Source organism: Pieris rapae, chromosome 6 (assembly GCF_905147795.1).
Source record: "Pieris rapae chromosome 6, ilPieRapa1.1, whole genome shotgun sequence".
Taxonomy (NCBI): domain Eukaryota; kingdom Metazoa; phylum Arthropoda; class Insecta; order Lepidoptera; family Pieridae; genus Pieris; species Pieris rapae.
Window position 1 is genome coordinate 9,361,841 of NC_059514.1, and position 23,998 is coordinate 9,385,838.

At 33.7% G+C, this 23,998-nt stretch overlaps 2 protein-coding genes across 14 annotated transcripts in view; one reads left to right on the forward strand and one right to left on the reverse strand.

Moving 5' to 3' along the window:
• Positions 1-7,619, forward strand: part of LOC110992953 (uncharacterized protein CG43867) — a 240,978-nt gene extending 233,359 nt beyond the window's left edge. For all 13 annotated transcript variants that reach the window (XM_045628533.1, XM_045628538.1, XM_045628536.1 and 10 more), the window contains 6 exons: positions 409-583; positions 1,274-1,445; positions 3,666-3,795; positions 4,308-4,439; positions 4,633-4,713; positions 5,116-7,619. In XM_045628533.1, coding sequence (XP_045484489.1) covers positions 409-583; positions 1,274-1,445; positions 3,666-3,795; positions 4,308-4,439; positions 4,633-4,713; positions 5,116-5,439 — 1,014 coding nt within the window. In that variant the 3' untranslated portion in view covers positions 5,440-7,619. The remainder of the gene's footprint in view (positions 1-408; positions 584-1,273; positions 1,446-3,665; positions 3,796-4,307; positions 4,440-4,632; positions 4,714-5,115) is intronic.
• Positions 7,620-8,528: 909 nt separating this feature from the next.
• Positions 8,529-23,567, reverse strand: LOC110992986 (probable aldehyde oxidase gad-3). Its single transcript, XM_022259019.2, has 18 exons — positions 23,454-23,567; positions 20,803-20,972; positions 17,327-17,487; positions 16,215-16,552; positions 15,393-15,619; positions 15,090-15,192; positions 14,700-14,824; positions 13,990-14,280; positions 12,893-13,174; positions 12,239-12,507; positions 12,044-12,120; positions 11,817-11,973; positions 11,078-11,261; positions 10,571-10,766; positions 9,356-10,125; positions 9,055-9,244; positions 8,773-8,883; positions 8,529-8,636 (listed from the first exon to the last, which is right to left on the reverse strand). Exons 1-18 carry the CDS (start codon positions 23,494-23,496, stop codon positions 8,563-8,565), a joined length of 3,768 nt encoding a protein of 1,255 aa, XP_022114711.2. The 5' UTR covers positions 23,497-23,567; the 3' UTR covers positions 8,529-8,562.
• Between the last annotated feature and the right edge of the window lie 431 nt (positions 23,568-23,998).

Genomic DNA, 23,998 nt, shown 5'->3' on the forward strand with positions numbered 1-23,998 from the left:
GCCTAGGAACGTTTAGGAAACTCGTTAAACGTTTCGTTCACTCACTGGTCTGACAGAACTAAAGCAGCTTGATTGATCTTTATAAATTCAATTAACTCTCTGACTTAAATACTTTACTGCGACATATATATTAAACATTAAAACTATTTTAAAAATTTGCCTTTAATACTTTTGTTCGTGAATAAAACGGAATTTTATGATTATTATATATAAAAATAATAATTATTAAATATTATTTTTGAGACTACTCAAAATACTTTGCATAGTTAAATGACTCATAAAATCGGCGCGTGTCTTATCTTGCACCTACTTGCCTATTGATTCAGAAATCTGAGGCCCAGACCTAAAAAGGTTGTGCTCCACAGATTTATTTATTTATATTCTAGTATAAATATTAAATTTTATCAGCTTTGCGACGTAATATCTCGATGGGAAACGGCGCTAAGAGAAAAAGGCTCCGGAAAATTCGAGAACTCTCGAGTGATTCGTTTGACGTTCAGAAATCGACTTTACTTCAAGAGTTCTGTTCGGACGGAGACTGATAAGGAGAGACTGCTTCTGTGCTATCAAGTTAATCAGCAAGGTATGTTTAAATCTTCTAAAATCAGTTTCAGTTAATTAATTGGTATTTTAAAGATAAACTAAAGATACTGTTCGGTTTTCCGAAATGAAAACTTTTTCGGTAAATAAAATATAGAGATTAATTGTAGAGGGGTGAAAATTAAGGGGTTTAATGTATTTTTGTATGCTGTATCATAAAAAAATAAAAACAAAAAAATAGTCTAAAATATAAAAATTATTGGGCTTGGACACCCCTTATCGTTAAGGTTTGAAAGGGGGTTCGAATAGTAGCCGATTCTCAGACCTACTGAATATGCATAATAAATTTCATAAGAATCGGTAAACCCGTTTAGGAGATGTATAGAGATATTTTTTCTATAAAATATAGTATGTATTTTAATAGCTAAGCAGCCCAATAAATTTCCGTACCAATTCGACTTAGGATCCTTCAATAAAAGACAGTTAACATTTCGTCGGCCTCTTGCCCGATTGCCTGTTACATTAAAAAAAGCAATATTTAGGATAAAGTAGTATGTGACTAGCGTAATCAAATCATTTATTTCTATTAGACCACCTAAAATGGTACTTTTGAACGTTAAATAAAATATAAAGATAATAATCTAGTTTTGTCTATAACATTTATATTAAAATACAGAAAATATTTTTTTTAATGTAAATTGCTAATTATATTATTTGTATTGTATTTTTGCAGTTGTAGCGGGCAGATTCCCCGTAACTAGAGAACTGGCTGCGGAACTCGGTGCCCTAATGGCCCAGTTGGATATGGGCGACTACAGCGCGTCCAATACTCAACACAATCAGCCGCTTGCCCATCGATTCTATCCTTACAGATATAGGGCGGGGCTGACTAACGACGAGTTAAGGTAAGACACTATTGTATTATAGTAAGGATCTGCCGTGAACCGTATAGTAGAGCGCCGTAAGGTTTATACCTCGGAATCCAGGGCCAGTCAATGAATCTTAATATAAACCTAGAAAATATGTTTTTAATAGTATATAGAAAAATGTTAAAAAAAATTTTTTCGCGCTCTCAATTTTTTAAAAATTATTAAAAACAATTATTAATTTTTTGGAGTTTCAATTGATTTATATAAGTCAAAAGTCATATTTTAAAAAGAACAACTATTACAAACTTGAAAACTTGATCTTGGATCTTTAGGGACTGCAGATATACCGATGAAGGTCGGGTTGGAGAATAGAGGGGATAACAGCAGCTGTTCGGTATTGTTCATGGCGGGCCCTCACAGGATAGTACACGTTGTAACTTGCTAGACTTAATACGTAGCTGTTGTTTTCGTTCCGAAAAATATTTATTTCAGATTTTTGTTTCTTAAAAATTAATGCATGTAATGACATAATATTTGATAAAACCATGCCTCTAAAAATAGCGCAGGAATTTTTTTTATCGAATGCCAAAAATAAGAGTAGGCTCATAGATATGATACGAGAAACACTCTCAGAAAATAAAATATTTTCTTGCCAAGCAGAAGCTGATGCCGATAAACTAATAATCGAAACTGCTGTTAATCTGCAATCTGAAAAGGTTGCTGTAGTGTCCGAAGATATAGATGTTTTAGTTTTATTGACTGCTCTCTCACCAACAGACCGAGAAATTTATTTTCGAAAACCATCCAAAGGCAAAATACCGCAAAAAACGTACTCTTCCAAATGCTTAGAGAGAATATTACCTAAGTGTAAAGAGCATATTCTGTTCTTACATGCATTCACTGGGTGTGACACGACATCAGCTTGGCTTAGCTTTTCCAACGTGGCAAAAACGTATTTGCAAAAAATTTTGAAAAGCGACCAGACTTGCAAAATGCTGCGACAGTCTTCAAAAATGAATGCGAAAATACTGATGACATTTTTAAGGCTGGTGTTACATGCACTCTTGCTTTATACGGTGCCCCCCAGAAAATAAAAGATCTTAATGCATTAAGATATAACTCTTTTTTGAAAGCAACTGCTAAAAATACCTGCGTTAAACTGCCGTCATTACCACCCACTGCAGATAGCGCATTTGAACACTTTAAAAGAGTATTTTTGCAAGTTCAAACATGGCTTGGAAGAGAAATATTACCAGAAGAATGGGGCTGGAAATATGAATGCGGAATATTGACTCCGCAAACAATGACGCAACGACCAGCTCCAGAATCTTTATTAAAAATTATTTTTTGCTTATGCAAAACAGGATGTGGAGCATCTTGTGGGTGCAGGAAAAGTGGATTAAACTGCACTGCAGCTTGCTTAGAATGCAATGGTGACAGCTCCACTAATCCTTCACCTACAATCTATATCAACGAGATCGACGACGACGACAATAATGTACAATGATGTAACAATGTGTATAGTTAATGATAAATTTTGTTGTAACTTATTTTTTACGATAATCTAATAAATTAACACTGAAGTTACTCTACACATATAATTTATTACAAATAAAATTAAATTTTTCGCTATAAACACTTTTTCCCCCTTCCGCCTCTCATTTTTCAGTAAATTGTTGTTAAAAATTGTTGTAAATCGAGATCGGTAAATTTTTTTTTTTTTAACTTTTTTTATTTGAGGTTTTAATAATGCAGTCTCATACTTGATATACAGATTCATTGACTGGCCCTGGGTTCCGAGGTTTGACCATTTTTATGCCTTACGGCACTCTACTAGTAAAGTTTCAGTCTAATATCTTGAAAATAGTTTATATTGTTAAGAGCTAAAATATTAAATATATAACGAGGGTATGCAATTTTCAATTTTCTGGTATGCTTCTTCTTCTTCTTCAAGTGCCTCTCCATTACTGGTGGTTGGCAGTCAGTTTTCTGAAACGCGTCTTGTCCCAGATGCAGCAACTAAATTGTAGAACAATCGACAAACATTTTATTCAACCCATTAAACTAACTCTAGACTACTCTTAATTCATTTATTTGTACTTTTTATATGTTAATTATTTATGCGGATGATACTAATCTTATATACTTACCACATTTAATATTGTCAGATTTAAAATGATCAATTTCTCGTATCTTTAAATTACAATATTAACTAATTATATACTGCTTTTAAATCAAATTTGCTTCGTATTACAGGGACGTTGAAGAAAAGCTTCGAGCAAAGTGGGTTGCACTCAAAGGGCGTAGTACAGCGGACTGTGTACGGATTTATCTGAACTGTACGAGAAAGTGGCCTTTCTTCGGAGCCACGCTGTTTCAAGCTAGGGTAAGATATTGTTGTGACTGGCTTTTAATGATATCCGCGTGTTTTGTTAATACAATTTACAGACTAGGTATCTCAAACAGATATTTTTAATTTTTTGCATAAAAATGTGAATCTGAAATAAGTACACACGAAAATGTCTGTGTGATTTACTTTATTACTAAAAGCATTGATACATTATTATATTTAAGTGTCACAGATACGGACAACACACTCATTATTTGATGTGTATGATAGTTCTATGAATACGGGTAAAGCTTCCGGCTCGAAGGACCAAACTCTTCGATAGCCTATTGAGTCAGTTTGTCTTTAACATTTATTGTTAAGACGCTAAATATGACTTATTTGACAGTTACTGACATATTCTACATACCGATTCTAATAGAAGTAAAATTATTGGAAATATATATATATATATATATATATATATATATATATATATATATATATATAAACTAACATATCAAAGCATAATTTTTATATTTACAGCAGTAAATATGTGTGTTTATTGACAGATAAAACAGCCGGATCTCTCGATGGCGTGGCTCGCAGTGTCCGAGGATGGAGTCACCGTACTCGAATTGGCCTCCATGTCTGTCATAGGCAGATACGCCCTCAACTCTATAGGCCTCTTTGGTGGATTACAGGTATTACCACGATTCTCTGAATTCAGATTTCCATGTGTTTTCTTTGATGATTATTTCTTGTTACTTTCATTGCATCTTCTCGTTTCAAAGAATCTATCATTTCTATCTTTAACCATTAATTCGAACGTATGAATCAAAACTCTGATTTTGAGGTTTGCTGAATGATTTCTGAGAGATTGATTCTCATTTTCAGGACGACCTGATGATGCTAATAGACGCTGAGGATTCTACCAGTCCCGTTCACAAGATGTTGATAAGCCTAAATAAACCTAGAGTAAGTTATTTATATCAATACTAGCTGCCCCCTCGACCTTCGTTTCTCCTTAATGCCTTACCTATCTTTTTAGTACATACCAACATGGAACATTTTGCTATGCTACCCCAGTCTGTTTACTTTTCGGAAATCAAAAGTTTTTAGATCTTTGTTAGATTTTAAGTTTTAATTAACAAATAACAAATAGGGGTTGATCGTAAAAGGGTAAAATTAAGGTTTATGTATTTTTATGCATATGGAAATGAAAAATAAATGTTGTATCTGACCTAATCGATATGCACACAATATTTGACGAAAATATTGTGTGCATGTAAACGCGCACATTAGGCGGTTACAGACTAGCGCTTTTTTTATGTGCCACTAGGCCAACATTCCACACTGATAATCACTATTCACTTCCAGATGGTAGAGCTGACCCATCTAATTGCGGACTACAAGAACACGCACCGACCCACAGGCACCGGAACGCCACAAATGAACTCCCTCACACGAAACGGAAGCCACCGGTCCATACGTAAGCCATCGACATTGCCTCACGTTCATCACACCCTCAACTCCAACACCACCATGACCCTGGGGTCGGAGAGGAACGCCACGTTGACCCTGTCCTCGCACACATCTACCTTCAATCACCTGGAGAGGGCAGTGTCCCACGGACAACCGGATATTTTGAAATCCACCCCCGATCACAAGAAACGTGCGCACACGCAGGATGGGATTGCGTGATTTTAAGCTCCGACGGATGTTCCGTAATTTTGTATAGGAAGGGTCATTGATCTGTCTTAATGTCTGTCTGCGTTGATAGGTCACAGAACAACGTATGGGATTAAAATTACATACAAATATACACTCGATATCGGTTTATAGTATGACATATACCGATATCTATAAAAAACATAGTACACGAATAAAAAAACGATTATGACGTTACAGTGACAAATGTCATTTGTCAAAACCGAGGAAACGAGAATGACCTTTCTAAGTTCGACTCCTTGACAGTTACATTTGTTTTACAAATGTCAGCAAGTTTTTTTTGCTAAATATTCGAATGCTACGCGATGATTAAGTATGGCAATTTTTTTTATATTTTCACTTGATTTTAAATGAACTCGACAAATACAACATTGATTATTGACGGAATTAATAACGAAAAATCGAGAAATACGACGAAAAGCGACATTCACTAAATACCTCATATTAAGTAGCCGGCTCTTCGCCTTGTATTATACTCATTATTTTGTATAAGTTTTTCGGCTTAGTGCTTAAGATGTGTGTCTGATTGTGTGTTAGCTCGTGATTTAACGGTAATATTTAGGTAACCTAAACGTTCGTTCGTATACACTATTTAAACAATAGAAATTTGTTAGACCTTTTTCATAACAAAAGCTTAAAAAGAAAATAAATTACAAATTATCATACAAAAGTTTTTTTTTCACGTGACAACGTCTAATAACTGTCCGCTGCACGCACGAAAAAGTATGACTCAATGTCCCGTTACGCTCATAATCCCCGTACGCTCACAGTCCAGTTACGCTCATTGTACGCTTGCGCCGCATCTATCTCTTTTCCACTCGATTGGCCTTACCTTCCTAGGATTCACTCAAATAATTCGACCGAAATGATTCATGAGTATTATGTTTTGTTATGACGTTGTCACGTATTGTCCGTTAACCGGCTTTACCGATTTTATAAAGTTTTTTTTTAATTCTCTCATAATTTGCTTCTAAACGTTGCCGTTTAATTACTTCATATTATGTGCAGGGTATAAGCTATAGACACTAGATCCAAAGACAAAGTATTGTTTTAGAGGTGCTTAATGCTTGAAAATTTACTTCATACTTACAATAATGCTATTTCTGAAAAATTTCTAGAAAATATTTGCCTAAACAGTATTCAAGTCGTAAGCAAATTTCACTGCCAAGTGTAAATAATAAATTGATTAAGGTTTCAATCTATAGTCTAGACTTTCTTGTATAAAACGACTAAAGGTAGTTTAGCTTTTTATTAGCACAAACTTCTATAGATTTTACCCTTATGACATTAAATGTTTTATGATCTGGCAAAAAAAATTACAAAGCATTTTTGAATCACCAATCCTGTTTTACTCGAGTGTTTGAAAGAGTTGAAAGAAACTTCGTATTTTAAATATCCTTTACAAAAAGGACTTGGATGGAAGTACTTTTTTTTTTAATTGAGCTGAATATATTGCTTATAATTAGGCATTAATATTTTTTTTCGTTTTGAACTTTTTCCGTTATAATACTGCAACTAACTCCAAGTAATAATCTCGACTGACGTAAAATTCGATCTTTAACGAATCTCACATGAAAAATTAACGAATTTTACAAACACAAGATCTCGTTTGGAAATTGGAAATCTCGTCTGTATGTTTGACCGTAAAACTAGTTTAGTGTTAGAGGATTAAAATAATGTGCGGAATAATGCTATAAGTAGAATTTTCGATACATTTAGTCACGATAAAAGGTAGTGAAATATCGAATTTCCTATTGACAAAGAAATATCGACCAAATCTGCTTTGTAAGACACGCAATTTTGATTTTAGTATTATCAAAAATATTTGAGATAACATCGCAACCGAATTGTTAAACAAACTAATTTTTCGCTAAAGTCAAAATCGCGTATCAATTTAGTAATAACCTAGATTTTATTGTATTGCACTTTTTGCATCACACCTGTTAATATTATTGTATAAAATAATGTATAATACGATTAGAATTAAAACTTAAGTTGTATAGAATGGCTATTATAGGTAATTTATTATAATTTTAATTTTCATCGTTGGCCTAAATAATGCCTATTAAGTAGAGCCTAAATTTTGTACTACAGAATTAATGCTCGGTAAATTTTGTTTTTACGAATCAATAAACGTGTATTGACTATGAAAAGGTTTTTTATTTATTCTATTTTAAAACATTTACGAAAAGAGGTTTTATAACCATAATGTTGTATGAACGGTGTGATAAGGATATAGAAAAGAAATTCAATATTGTTTCACCACATCATACTAACTATACTACTTGTAACATATATTATTCTACAGTTGTTACAAGCCATCTTTTCTAAAGTGTATGACTTAGTAAACATTAATATTACAATAAATATTTAAAATACAACAAAATCATTCCTTGCATAAAAATTATATTAAATAGCGGACTAGGACTTAAGAATATTTTTTTTAATTAAATTGAACAGCCTAGTACCGAATATGTCTTGGGATAAATAAGTAGTGTTTCTTACGTTATATTCGAATAGATGTGTCTGAACTATTGTTTTTTTTTAAACTGGGTGCGATTGTCACTATATGTTCATTGTACGTAATTTCAGATAAATTAATTATGCCATGGTGCCTTGTGATCAGGTCCAGTCCTCAAACCCTGAAGTCATGCGTTCTGTTATACGACACACTGAATTTTACATTGAAAAAGTAAGAGAATTTATTGAATACAAAAATGATTTTAGAAAAAGTATTGCATTTGAAGTATTGAGATGCACTAACTGCAATTCCCGTTGCGGAAAGAGAACTGTTCCAATCACCGCTATGCACTCATGAACTTCTATGTACGCAAATTCTGCTCATACGGTAAAGTGTATAATTGGAAATAAACTAGCAAAAAAATATGCTCGCATTTATTTATTTCTCATTAACTAAATCTATTTTTACTTAGCCAGTATGAATATCTATTTAGATTAATATTTGACAGGATTTTTCCATGCAATAACTTCAGCGCCATTACATTGAAATAAATTTTTGTGTAAAATAAATTATGTAAAAAAAAGTGAAAAAACCACACACACAAACACTTTATTAAATATTATGGCAAGACATTTTCATTTGTTTAAAACAAATTCATTTAGATGCACGTCCAACGCCTCCAATATGGATTCTGTGTTTCGCGGAAATTCTGAAAAATAAATCTCTCGTTAACTCTCCCAAACAATTAAGAAGATTTAAGGTCTGGCTGTCCCTGAACCTAGTATTACTTAAAAACTTATAACATTGTAATACATCTATAAAATATCTATAGCAAATAGTATTACCAAAATCGAACCACTTTGCAGGATATCCAGATTCTTTTCTCGATTCATTGATACATTTCCTCAACGCATAAGTGATGCCATACGCTACACATATTCCCATTTCCCCAACAGCTGAAAATGTAAATAGGAAATATATGTTTTTCAATTAGTTTATATTTAAGCATACACCAAACTGTAAAGACATATACACAGTTTTTGTATCAAAATAACATTTTGATCCAGCCCGTGTTTCGAAAAATATTTCAATATTTCACTTTGGCGCAAAATAAAATTTTGTCTTACTCTTTGATCCCAAAACGCCCTTAGGATTCTTCGAATTGAACCGTAACTTAACCCTGAAATCTACGGGAATGTCCTTTGCCAGAAATACTTCGTAATTCAACGCTCTGTCGTTCAAGAGTCTACCAGAACTATTGTACATGAAGTGTTCCATTGTGTGGTAACTAAGACCTTGTATGTAGGCGCCTTCCACCTTTAAATAACAATACATTAACAATTTTAACGCTATAATAATATCGCTTAAAAAATATGGCACCTCTCGTTAGTAACAATAGAAATAAAACTTTATAAAAAAATCTCTTACTTGACCAATATCAACAATTGGATTCGTACTAGTCCCGGCATCTTCCAAAATATCAACTCTATCAATTTGGAATCTCCCCGTCAGTACATCCAATGTCGTCTCACAAATGGCAACACTGAACGCGCTGTACCCCGCCAGCGTGGGTTCCTTATCGTTCATCATGAACTCCGCACACAAGTCAATCTGTTGATCGGCCGCTGCTTGAATAAGCTGCAGCCATGTTGGATTTGATAGCGATTTCCGCACAGACTCTATTCGGGACAGAATCTCGTCACACGCTTTTATTATCGCGAAACAAACGCTTTCGCTAACAATACTGGAGCCGGAAAACACGCCATTGGCACACGCGAACGAGTAATTTGGCAGAACTGATACCATGTCCACTGGAATGCCCAATTTGTAGGCGCACACTTGAGCCGCTTTCGTGTTTACCCCTTGGCCCATTTCGATTCCACCCGTGGTGACTGTTACTGTTCCGTCTCCTCTATAAATTGAGACAATGGCTGAATAATTTCCATAGTATATAACTGGGAAGAGCATCACGGCTATATGTATCGATTTCTTCATCCAGCGATTGTCTTTGTTGTACTGTATGATTTTTGAATTTCGCTCCTCGTAGTCCGAGTCTTTTTTCAGTTCGTTTATGAGTTCTGGGATATCGTTGTCGTCTTTTCTCATGTTAACGAGACGGACGGCTGTCGCGTCCAGATTTAATTCTTGTGCGATGTGTTCCATTATATTTTCGATACAGGCAATGCCCTCTAATGTGCCTGAAATAGAATTAAATTAATGTTACACTACCAAGGGCGGATCGTGAATTTCTGGCGCTCTGGGGACTGGGCTTATGGGGGACTGACACCGATCGAAAACAAGCGACGGGGAATTCCTTATTCCGTTCTTTAGACGCATATCAGTAATCAAACTATGACAGATCTCAAAGATTCAACTTTATGGTTGGATTATTTAAATTTGAGATATCGCCTATTGCTTTTAGTGGGCCTGAAAGTGAGATCCGCCCCTGACATTATGGAAATGCTAAACGAGTTCTGGTTGTCTTTTAAATGGTAAAGTATGAGTTGCGTCTTTATTTACTACTAGTACCTAAATGGAAATAATATATTACATTGGCAAAATCTATTTATTCAAACGAAAATATCGTGTAAAGTTATTTTAAGGAAACAATTGTAAAAAAATGATTCCTTTAAATAAACTTACCAGGTCCTCTAGCAAAGGTGTTTGAAGGTAGATCGGTGATGACATAAGCTGTTTTGAGTTTGAAGTAATCAGTGTTATAGCAATTGGGAAATCCACCCGCTACGTAACTTAAAGTGTTTTCATTTCTACTACATCCATAATCTTGGATTATGGTAGCGTCGAGATATTGAATTTTACCGACGTCGTCTACGCCTACCTATGAATGAAGAAGAAAATTAAAATGAAAAAAAAATTTCCCACAGTACAAACCACGCAGGCTATTTATTTGAAAACGATTTATGGGTTACAAACATTAGTGCCTGTACCATAAAAAAATTAATGCACTCAGTATTTTCTGAATTTGAGTCTTATGATGTATTCTTTCGCTATTACGATGTCCATAAGTATCTCAGAATGAAATCTGCAAACGTAACATTTAGGGTTTGCAGATGCTGCTCTTCTGCTCCAAAAAAGAACCATAAAAAGAAACACAACTTTGATTTAAATAGTACGTATAAAAACCCTCACCTCATAGGTACATTGGGCTGGTGGCCTTCTCCCAATACTGGCAAGGTTGGTACTAAAGGGCAATATGAACCGACAAGTCCGATTCAAATTCTTAGCAACGACTGCACCAGCAGTTGCCATCTGAACTGACCTACTCAATTTGCCTCCAAAACCTCCGCCTAAGCGACGAACTATTACTAAAACACTGGAAGAAATTAGGTACTTTTAACCAACCTAGTGTGTATATCGATGCATGCAACTGTATGCACAGTAGTTAATGCTTGGTGTGGCAATGAAAGAATGAAAATAGAACAAATGCAGTGAATATAAGTCAAAAAGTATGTGTCTGGATGGATGGTATTGAGAAGGGATGGATGGTATTGACAAGGGATGGATGGTATTGACGAGGGATGGATGGTATTGACAATGAATGGATGGATAATGCTTAGATGTTTTGCCGTATATAACGTAGCAACTGAAATCTGTGGTTCTGCCTACTCCTTCGGGAAAAAGGCGTAAATGAATAAATATTTTTCGGATATTTCGTACTTCTAGACTATAACCATTGTGTGTTAAGTTAATAAACGTGACAATTTTAACTTCAACGAGTGCTGTTTATCAGAAAAAATATATCTGAATGGGTAAATATTGAATAAAATAATTGCCGAACCCGATTTAAATATCGACAAGAAAAGTTTGACGTAAAGAGAAACCGGTAATTATTGAATTGAAAATCAGGTTTTTCTGAGGAAACACTCACTCGCTTTCCTTAATCCCCAAACAGCGTGCGACACAGATCTGTGTTAAATCGATCCACTGTGTAGCACTGTGTACTTCAAAACCTTTGTCGACCGGTACCACGATGGATGTCTGTGGTTCCAAATAGTAGTGGTATTGGGCACCGATGTAGTATTTACCTAAAGTTATAAACATTCATTCAATTCGGTGTTTGAGGGTGTGATGTTATCGCTGCGATTGTGTACATACCTTTTATAACTTTTTTGACATTTTCTCCTCTGCCTTTTGGCACGATCTTCTCAGCATCAGCGGTCCCCTCTTTATACCTATACATGTAAATATTTATAAAATTTTCTTTTACGAAAAAAAAAACATTCTAGCATTTTCTGCCATTTTGTCCGAGTTGTTGACGTACTATCGCACAAAGGTCTAACTCTAACTTACCGCGATTTTATTTCCTTCGCCTCATCAATGGTAATCACGGCTGGTGTTTTCGGGACATTTTTATACGTAACCTCGACTTTCTCAGCCATTTTGACCGCTAGATACTCTGATTCTGCCACTATGATTGCTATAGGTTGGCCACAAAATTGAATATCATCAGTCGCAAGGATGTATTCGTCTACTTCTTGGAGAGGTATCCCGGGGAAGCCGAAGGAATTCTTCCCGGGAATATCTTTGGCTGTTAAAAGGGCTAAAACGCCGGGGGTTTCCTGTAAATTAAGGTTAAGTTATAACCTGCCATATATTTATCCCTTTTATTCACAGCATAAACGCAACTCGTCAGACAGAGATGCGCTATACTTTGGTAAGAGGGTACGAAATAGTGGCATTGGGAAATTCTTCGTGTATTACGGAAACGAGATAACCGACTCTATATCCAATCTGTAGGGTATCTCATTTTCTGGATAAGATCGATCGTAACGTTTTTCAACATTTGAATTAATTTGTTTGTATGGGAAAACAGGGCATTTAGTTATTTACAAATATATTTCTTATCCTTTTTAGAACACGAGCGTATTACATACCCTTGCTAAAGTATTGAACCGTACTTCTGTGCAAAGGTAAGTTTCGAAACATTAAAAAAATGATTCTTACCAGAATATCATAATTGATACTATCAACACTTCCCCCATGAACCGTCGACAAAACGAAAGCCGCGAACACATCGTTCAATCCCAGCGGCATATCATTAACATAGGCCGCTTCGCCTGAAGTCTGTATAATCGCTTCCAGCTTTTGTACAGGTTTCGTAACGGGGTATAGGTCTGGACTAGTTGGGTACAATTGTTTTCCAGATGACAAAGGCCGCGTGATATTTGTGGCCCCAGAAGCATAAAAGTACGGATAAAGTTCGGGCGGACATATACTGAGGACAAACTGAAAAAGAAATGCTATTTCAAATAAAGGCCGGCAACGCACCCACTAAAAATGGGTGTCTATGGGCTGGGCTTTTTGGGCATCCCGCAGACTCGTTTGTTTTTATTATATAAAAAATTACGTTAACTATGAACAGGTCATATTGCAAGGTAAGACAAAAGATGGACCGCCGAAGTCACCACCCAGGAAAAAGACAGAAAGATCGTGATGGGGTGACGACATAACGTTTTATGCAGATTTTTTATTTATTAATATTATCATTAGTGTGTAAACAGTGTGAATATAGATATACAAATACATGGAGTGTTCATATCCTGTTATGTAATCCGTCTATTGGGGCTTTTACCTTAGAAATAATTAATTTACAAAGTTTCACTTCTGACATGAGTGCTTTGTACGTACATTTTTTTTGTAATAGGAGGCATATGGGCAAGAAATTCGCCTAATTTTAAGTAACACTTACCTTCGCCCATAGACACTCACATGGCCAGAAGGCCGGCAAATACATTCCTAAATTGAATTGCATTGAATGAAAGTGACTTTATTATTATTATTTCAAATGAATGGTATTTGTTTATTTATTAATCTTAATTTCTGAAATAAGCAACAGTTATGACGAACACAAAAGTGTCTAAAAACAATAAAATAACTATAATTCTTACCCTAATTAAGTAAGACCGTATATATCGATGTCCTTCAAGAAAAGAGCGTACCAATTCTTAAAAGGCCGGCTACGCACTCGCGAGCCCTCTGTCCATTTGCCCCCCCTGTTCTATAAAAAAATTGCTAAATAGTATATAAGGTAAACGTGTTACCTTATAAAATACGCCAATAGCTATTTTTTTTCTGGTCATAGGAGATAATTCTGGCGGCACTTTGTCCGGCTTTATCTCCTGGTTCAAGATTTGTATGGCACTTTGTAATGAGCCATTGTTGAACATGTTGCGTCCTTGCAAGTACTTCTCGCATCGGAATGCGTGTACGAACGTTTCGGTAATATTACCGTAAACGATAGTGGCGTCTTCGATTGCTAAGGTGTCGTGATTCATTTTGAAATTGAATGCAGCGTTCACTATTGCTAGGGCGTTTTGGTTTCTTGGTGTTATCTGAAAAATAAACCGAAAAATCGTTATATTCCGGGCCGGGCATTGAATTATGCGTTATTGTTTAATATTATTTTCGACTTTCCGATACTTTACACCACATAAATGGTAACTTTTAGGTATAATGAGTCACTGGGTTGTAACGAAACGGTTTACTATTGGGTACAGAAAAACGTTACGCCGCGTTAACACCGGGGGGCCTTAAAGAATCTTCAAATTTCGCCTTAAAAGTCGGTTGAAATTATAATTTTTAATTTAATTATACATTTATTTTATTTTATTTATACGTATGACTTATATTGTATTAAATTAATATCAATACTTACGTCGCGTCATTACAGGCTTGGCGCATAAATAGGATGGTTTTACGAGCAATTCTTGGCTCATAGAATGTTATAGACTACTTAAAAAGGCAAACTTACCTTATAAGTCCGAACTACGTGAGCACTGCTCAATGGTGGCAATTTGAAGTTTATAATCAAAAATCCTTTCATGTCCTGATTCAAAAATTCTTTTAGAGTCAATGTTAATTCAGAATGTTCGGACTCTGAAAATTAAATGGCCACTCATACATTACTGAATTATAAAATCAAATAATACATGATTACAATTTAATATTGAAAAGCTGTTTTGTATGCCCAAGCTTAATATGCACGATTCGACATATCAGGTATAAAGTCCATATGTCCAAAGACATGGTTCGTGGTGTCATCCTAAGGTTATATACAATGACCAACGAATGCACGACCCAACTAGCATTAAAGGCCTCAAGAACCTCTTGGTAAATCGAAAATCACGTAAAAAATACTTACTTATAGTCACAACTGCGCCTACGCATTCAAAAAGCAGATAAAGATCCGACTGATAATGTCTTTTTATATGTTTTATCATGAAGTTGCCGGCTACTGAGCCGATCTGAAATGTTTAATATATTGAGGGTACCTGTAAGTTGCATTTGGCCGAAAACTTAATAAATAAAAACAAAGAGAATAATTTAGGACACAAAATGTTGAACAACGGTAAAGAAATATTTGTTTTCTATATAAGAACAATAAAAAAAGTCGGGTTTGAATACCAGAATAAACATATTTAATAAAAAAATAAATGGACATTACCTTCCTAACAGGTATATGAGCAACGACATCCAAATGTTTAACAAATTCGAGCAAATATGAAAATTCCTCTCTTTCTTTCCCTTCCTTTTTGAATATTGTAATGCAATCCTCGATCGAAATATTTCCTCCAAGAACCAAGTTTTGGTCGAAATAATATTTTTTTAATGAGGTAACATCACTTATGTCAATTATTACAGGAGGGTAGTCGCTTAAACTTGGTAATACACCTGAAAAATCACAGTATCGAGGTCGGTTGGTTTTATTATTTATTCCATTCTTTATCTCGTTGTACAGTGTTGCCATAACAAAAAAAGGCAATATAGCAGTGTTACCAGAAATATCACATTGGATCTATTTCCGCACTCTACTTTTAAATTATCATAGTAAAAGTACCCTTTACTGATTAATATCACAATTAATTCCCGAATAATACATGCGTAACAATTCAAAATTATCGCTTGCGAGTTGTCTGGCTCTGTGGATAATAGAGCGTGTAATCATTTCTAAGAAAACAATTTACTTATTATAGATAACAGTTTATAACCCTATAAAGTTCAGCCTCAGTTCTCAATTCAATCCACAGTTATTGACATGATTATTTTGTAACTTAAAGAAGTTGCTAGAGATGATTAAAAATTCCCAAGATAAAGAGATCGGGCTAGTTGGAGGAGTTTCTGTTTATGCCGTTAGAAATATTATTTCAATGGGTAGTACAGTAGTACGTGAGTAAAGTAAAGACAATATACCAAAAAAACAAGTTATTGAATAAACAATTGAAAATCGCTCGATAAAAGGGAGATATGTTTACAATTAAATTAATACCTTGAGCAGTATTTCCATCAACGAATCTATATTCACAAGGCCCGCGGATAACCTCAAATATATGTTCGACAGTCCATACTTTATAAAACTTCTCACTTCCACAATCGATTTCAATAATTTCGTCATTTTCTTCGAGAACACTCCATTCACTGCTCACAGAACATTTTCTATCGCACTTCTTCTCACAAATGCTAAGCTCCTCGATATCTTGGACCTCAGGGGCATCTGATCCGAACGATTTAATTGTTTTCAAAATTGGACGATAGCCGGTACATCTGCAAGTGTTACTACCGAACGAGTTTTCAAGTTCTTTCATTTGGAGCTTCTTGGGTAGGAGACTGAAATAGAAAATAGCATTATTAAAATTTTTCTTATTAACAATATATCGTTTAAGATCCTTTAGAAAATAATACATATAACCCTATGCTTAAAACAATAATATACAAACGACTATTTATTGAAGTGTAAATCTTAGAGTAGGAAATGAAACACTATAACTTCTACCTTGAACAAAGGAATTGCCCATGCGCATGTATTACAACCTCTTTTATAATCTATTCCCTACTCCAACCAGACATTCCCACTTCGGGCAGTTGTTCGAGTCAATTCGTAAACAACCGAACGAGTCAAATGAGTAACTATTGCACATAAGCACTTGTAGCAAGATTCTTAAGAATATGTATCATAAAAAATATTATGAATTTAATTAAATATTATATATTGAAAGCTGCCATGATATATACATATTTTACAGTATCTAATAAAAAAATGCAATTACAGTGAACATAATGGTAACAAATATAATTAAAATACTAGTTTTATAGGTAACATTTAATTTATAAAGTCAGTGTAATTACACCATTTTAAAGTATTCATATTTTTTTATGAGTACACAGTTTGGTCGACCCGCAAGTGGAATACTTCATAATTTAAACTAAGTATAAGATTTTGACATTCTCGCCCCAAATCACGTTAGTTTCTTCACAAGATTTTCCATTTGAGAGTGTGAATTGCGCGCATAGAAAGAAAAATCCATTGTCAAGGGTCGAAAGTTCGTCGGATTTGCGCGCTTTAGTTAAACAACTATGTACTAAATATTATGTAAAAGATACCTATGTAATTGCATGATAAACCCAGGGGTACAATACCCACACTGGGTGGCATAATTCTTGGCAATTCGTTTTTGGACAGTGTCATATCCTTTGCGTCTGTTTCCAATTTCCTCGATCGTGGTAATCTCCCACCCTTGGCATGATAATGCGAGCACCAGGCACTGAAAAATTAAAGAAATCTTGTGGTATTATATTATTACTTCGTCACCTTATACGAAATATACATATAAAAAAGCAGGTTACATAAGTTATAAGCCAACAGGCCGCCTTATCGCTAACAAGCGATTTCTTTCAGGCAATATTTTCCCCCTTATAATCTAATCCTACTATTTTAACAAAGATACTTTGATCTGTTTGCAAAATATTGTTGCTGCTGTGATACTTTGAGTAAAGGATGCAATTACGGAAGTTTTGTTTTCCTCAAACTAGAAGCTTCAAATAATAATATTTTGATACTTAATTTAACTAGTATATATTTTTAAAACAATCAAATATACAGTATTTACAATTTTTTTAACCTACAAAGTTATAATACAAATAATTAAAAATGAATTCAAATTTAAAAAGCTTGGTCCTTGTGGCAGTGTTTTATTACTCCTTATAAGTCAAAGTCAAATCATTTATTAACAGATTGGCCTATTGAAAAGGCACTTTTGAAAGTCAAAATTACGAGTTATGAAATATTTCATATGGAGAAATTTATGAAACTCTACAAGCAATTTAAAATTTATATTTTAATTATTCATGAAATATTTTTTTTGTATTACATTTTATAATTGTATCGTTACGTTAACATTAGAACAATAGATTTAATTTCCGCGCTAAAAAAATGTAGAAACAACTGTGCTAACAACAAGTACTGCGCATATTATTATTAAGTAAAGAAAGTGGCTTAAGATTGTCTATGTGTCGCAGAAAACTAGTTTTCTGATTTAACTAGTTAAATCAGAGAGTTAATTGAATCTGTAGACAGTTAATTAAAGATCGATATTCAATCAAGTCGCTAGAATTTGGATTTAAATAAAGTAGCGTCGAAAACGTTTCAGTATCTGTCTGTCCGAAATTACATTATTAATCAACGCACCGGTTGATGACAAGATGGCGGTCACGACAACTGCTTTTAGAGTCTTTCTTTTGGAAAAGTGGTTTTTTGTTTCAAATTGTGTTTTTTTTCACAAATCCGCCATGATTATTTCATTTGTTATTGTTATGTCCGTGTGATCGTGAAGAACTAAGCGCTTGGAAATCCCGCGTTTTGTTTTAAATTGTAAATGGTTAGGTTATGTTAGTCTTGTTGCCTAGGAACGTTTAGGAAACTCGTTAAACGTTTCGTTCACTCACTTGTCTAACGAAACTTTAGCGACTTGATTGAATGTCGATCTTTGACTATCTATCTAGAGATTCAATAAACTCTCAGATTTAACTAGTTTACTGCGACTTATACATTTCCTAGGACTGTGTTTGTGAGTTGACATATCTCAATCTCAGTTGAAAAACAATTGAATAAATACAGCTAGAAAAGTTTTTTTAAAATGTTCACATATACGTTATTATTATCACTAAGCCTTTATTGCTGACATCCAGATAAAATAAAACCTTGGAATTAATGGAGAAAATAAAACCACCTTAGACGTGACGCTCATCTTCTTTAATATCTGTACTCAATTCTTTTCAATCCCAAAACTCTTTCTTACCTTAAATGCATTTCAAATTCTCAGGTACTTATAGGTGAGGGGAAGAGCGTTACATATATACCTAATCTAAGTAACGCTCTTCCAATAGATGTTTTAACAATAATGTATTTATTATTTATTTATTTATGGAAATCAATTATGCAAGGAAGTGTGAATAAATAAATGAATAATGTATACATAAATAAACACTTGTTTAAGTTACACAATCTAACTTAATCTAAGTTATGGTGATCAGAGTGTGACAAATAGGACTCTTCCAGCTGCATACATTATTTTCAAATGTGAGATAATATTATTTTCCAAGTTGTGCCTCCTAGTCTCTTTATATCATCTGCCCATCTCACTTATATATATACGTACGTGAACTTCAAAAATTTAAAAACAGGTTGAAAAATGGACACCAGTTTTACTAAATAAAGAATTATATATAGTTATAAAGAATAAAAAAAATACTTGATAAGGAAATTCTTTAGTTAATTCTTATAAGTAGAACTAGAATGTTATAATATTCTTAAAAGTAATCGAACCAAATTAAATGGAAAAAAAACACGAAAAGCTGTGTAAACAGTGTGGGGATCACTTAGGTTGAATATAAAATTAGTCCAGTAGTGTTTGATTACTTGAATCTAATGAAAACCTTGCGTTTTGTTGTTGATAGAAAATCGTAAAAATAATATGAATACGAACGTACTTATTCATTTTAATTGCCGGAAAATGGGCAATTTTAATTGTACCAAACCACGTTAATTATCAAATTTTTAATTTTAATGCGTGGGAATTGTTACACAATGTTGTTTTGCAACACACATTTAAATCTTTAATTAGTCGTAACGTTGCAGGATTAAAAGCAATAGAGAGATTACTTTAGGGTTTTTTTTAATTTATTCCATTCTTAAATATATGTATTTGTTGGTTCCATTTGAGGAGACTGAACTCTTTGGAGGTGAAGGGCTATATTAAAACACTGACTTTATGCTTAACATTACTACAAACACTACACACTATTACACATTACAATATGTTTATAAAACCCTAAGATGTTTCGCTATCCGTGTCAGAGGGGAAGTCAATTTTCATAGCAGGAAACAATCATTTGTTATAACATTTATTTCAGTCGGTACATGAAAGAAATGATTGCCCAAGATGGCGTGTGCGTCCATACAATCGCCGATTACCCAGTACGTAGTTGTATCGGGTACAGTACGTAATAGATCGAATTCTGTAGATTTTCAAATACTTTTTTACACCATCAATACAGAACCCAAATCTGTATTTCAAACAATTCATGATAGACAGTCATTCAATCAGTAAATGAACGTTTACGATTATGTGGAGAATTGCCCATCATGGTGGCAATGATGGATGATCATTCGATGAGCCATCATGGCCCATTCTGTACAGCCTATTTCAATATTTGAAACTGTCACTTCACAACAGTCTTGAATGCCATTACTTACACATTCCAACTCCAACAATTACCACCACCAAATAAAAGATACACTTTTACTAAAATTAAAGTTACTTTAATGGTTTAGTTAAGAGGGTTAAATAAACCTATACTCTATAAACTATATAAACTTTATATTCGTTATCTTAAAAGGGCCTCGTAATCAGTTTTCTCAAGTAAGTGCAATCACTCAAGTAATAGCGCAAAAAAGATTCAGGTTTAAATCGCGCCCTCGTTAACCTAAATAAATAATGGTAATAACCATACAGTAATTAAAGTTAAATTTGAGTTTCAATTGTTTTTCAACGTATATTTATTAAAAGTTTTAAACTTACAGAATTAACAGAAAAGGTTTCATATTTCCCAGAAGTGGCTCTGAAGGCATGGACCATCACAATGCAGGAGCCACACACGCCTTGGTGACACATAGCTTTGGTACCGGGCAAACCCAGGTAATAGCGTATGTATGCATTGAGTGTCGTGTGCCGAGGAATGGTATTGTCCACTGAAATCAATGTATGCTTTAAACACAAAATTGAACCACTTTGTTAAATTTTGTGTTTCACATTTTACAATATTATAAAAATTTTCATTATCTGACGTAAATTAAGTCTTCTTTTACGTAAATTTCTTTTAATTAACTGATATCGAGATTAGAAAGTAAATTTCCGGTGAATATTTGCAATAGTGTCTAAACAAAGAAGACTAAGTATATGCACAAATTCTTATTTGTACCTTATATATTTTAAGTTTTTACTTTAATTACTTAACTTCAATAACATATAATATGTGTTCACTTGAGAAGTAACCCAAGTCCAAGATTATAAATAGATAAATTACAAATAAATAGTTTGGCTAGGGAGCCAAATTATTAATTTATAATCTTCTCAGCCCCCTGGCTGTAATAGAGCGTAGAATTGATATACGTATATACAACTTAGGTACATACAAGAATCAATAGTTTACATTTCACAAGTTATGTCAAGAGTACGGCGATTCCAATTCCTATCTTTTTGGCGGAACTCATAGTCGCGTATCTAGATGGACGAGACCAAAAATTTTTTACTAAAACTGTTATTAAAATTAGAACGGATATTACCTATTCTAGATAATTTACTGTAATAGGTTTTATTATTCACACTCAATACTTGAATGGCTTATCGTGCATAATAATAATTAGTTATCTCGTACGTCGTATGCTCTCTCCTCTGTTTTTCAAATAAATTGAGGTTAAATTAAATACATACATTTTGTTCCCTATGAAAAATCTTGTTACTACTACGTTACACAGATGGCGCTGGGTGTAAGCAAACAGCGTTTGCTGAGGATTTTACTATTAAATAGATTATCTAGTTGATAAAAGGGCTTGGGACTAGTGCAGGGCAGGCTACTGCTAATTAATTTGCTATATTTGTTTTAAATATTGTAGTATTGTTTGATGATTTGCTTTGTTAAAAGAGTACCGAGAGTTTTTTACGCCGGCTTATTCTCTCGGCCTACACCCTCTGTCTTCTTCTTTGCGTAGGGATGCCTACAGGTTCGAATTTAATGACATGGAATAAGTGATACCTTGATGATCTTATGTTCCAAAATAAACGTATTTTATTTTATTTTACACCTTCGAGATAGCGAATTATTTTTGTATATAAACATCTTAAATTATCTTCTTTTAAATTATATATAATTTAAATAAGCCAAAGGCGATGTTTACATTTAAACTATTAATAACTACGACTATATATAATGAACGTAAAGTGTATATTATTATGTAATTACACTAGGACTAGATAAACAGATATAATTAAACAAAATAGTTCCAAAATAGATCGCTAATACGCCGTCCGCCAGCTCTGGCGATACTTTTCAATCTTCACATATAGTTTTTATATTACGGAATATTTTTCAAAAATTAGGAGTCATAGTACATTTGCGATTTTCAAGAAATTATGTAGTTATGGTAATGATGGTATTATTCGTTAATATAGTAGGTAAATTATTGTAAATACCATACGTTTTCTCATTACAAAAAAAAATTATTTACATGAGAAACTTAATATTAATATGTATATATTCGAGCGAGATACACGTCGCCATAATGCAAATCAAAATCCCATTCTACGTAAATTGTGTTAAATTTCTCATCATCATCCCTTGTGCCAACAACTTCGTCTTACAATTAGGTACACTAAATTTAAAGGATATTACCAAAAGATCGACTAATCAATAGAAATTTCCTCTCATAATAATTACTATGATACGTAAGTTCATATTATATGGCGTTTATTCTGATAGAAAAAACATTGAAAATCATATGAAACATAAAAGAACTATAATTTACATAAATTAACATTTACTAAATCGACTGTAGCCATAATTGGTATTGTTTTCATAATTTGTTTTTATTCATAAACGTAATACCTATTTATCAAGTCATTCAAAGTCTTTAGTAACGAACCAATATCGCTTCAAAATTGCGTATACTTTTTATATGTTACAATTGGTAATCGAGCAGAAGGCTCATCTTATGTGAAGCGATACCGCCTTTGGACACTGCCAGAAGCCTCGCAAGTACGTTGCCAGCCTTTTAAGAATTGGTACGCATTTTTCTTGGAGGACCCTACTTATTTCGGAAATACTTCACTCAGCAGTTGGTTTCATAGTAGGGGTCGTCGAGTCAGTCGATCAGTTACAAAGCTGGCCAATTAGCAGAGAGCCAAATTAAAGTAGTGCACCAAAAAGGTGGTGCGAGGATATACGTTAGCACATTAGGTAGTAAAATGGACCCACAAAAATAGATCAGAGTTGGAGCCCAATTTAATGTAATTTTTGTAAATACCTAAAATTTATTTGGATAATTTAATAAATGAATAATGAATTTGGGCTTAAACCTGTTTAATAACTGTGTAATTACAACAACGCAATCGCTGTATTAAGGAAGCTATTTACTTTAAGAGCGCAATTGTTTAAATAATTTAAATGAACTTACCGCGGCATATTTTTCCATTTATTGTGAACTCTATAGTTGGCATGTCTGTTAGTATCTAGACTGTTACCTCGACTGAAATAACGCTTGAGAAAACGTTAATTCGTTGTATTTTAGTACCTGTCGTTTTCGTCTTTCTTTCAGCGACAAACAAATCGTATTGTTATATAGGTGGTTCATTTTGTTACCTTTCGATGTTCGTAGACTAACATCGAAATCTCAAACTCAGTGACATTAATGAGGGATTATGGTAATTACACGCTTTTCAACTATAGGCATGTTTTTGTCACTATAGAACATATTGCTAAGAACAATCTTACTGATAAAATAATTACATAATCAAGACGGAATGAAATTATAAATTTTAATAAAATATTTTGTATAAAAACATAATTACCTTATCGGCAGTATGAGCGTGCCTTTAGTAAATTAAACCCCTACATTGAATCCTGTTTGATTTCTTTAAGTTTTTCAGTGCTCCGAGAGTTACAGTCAGTTACAGGAAACACAAAACAATAAGATAAACCTATTGCTAATCACTTCACACT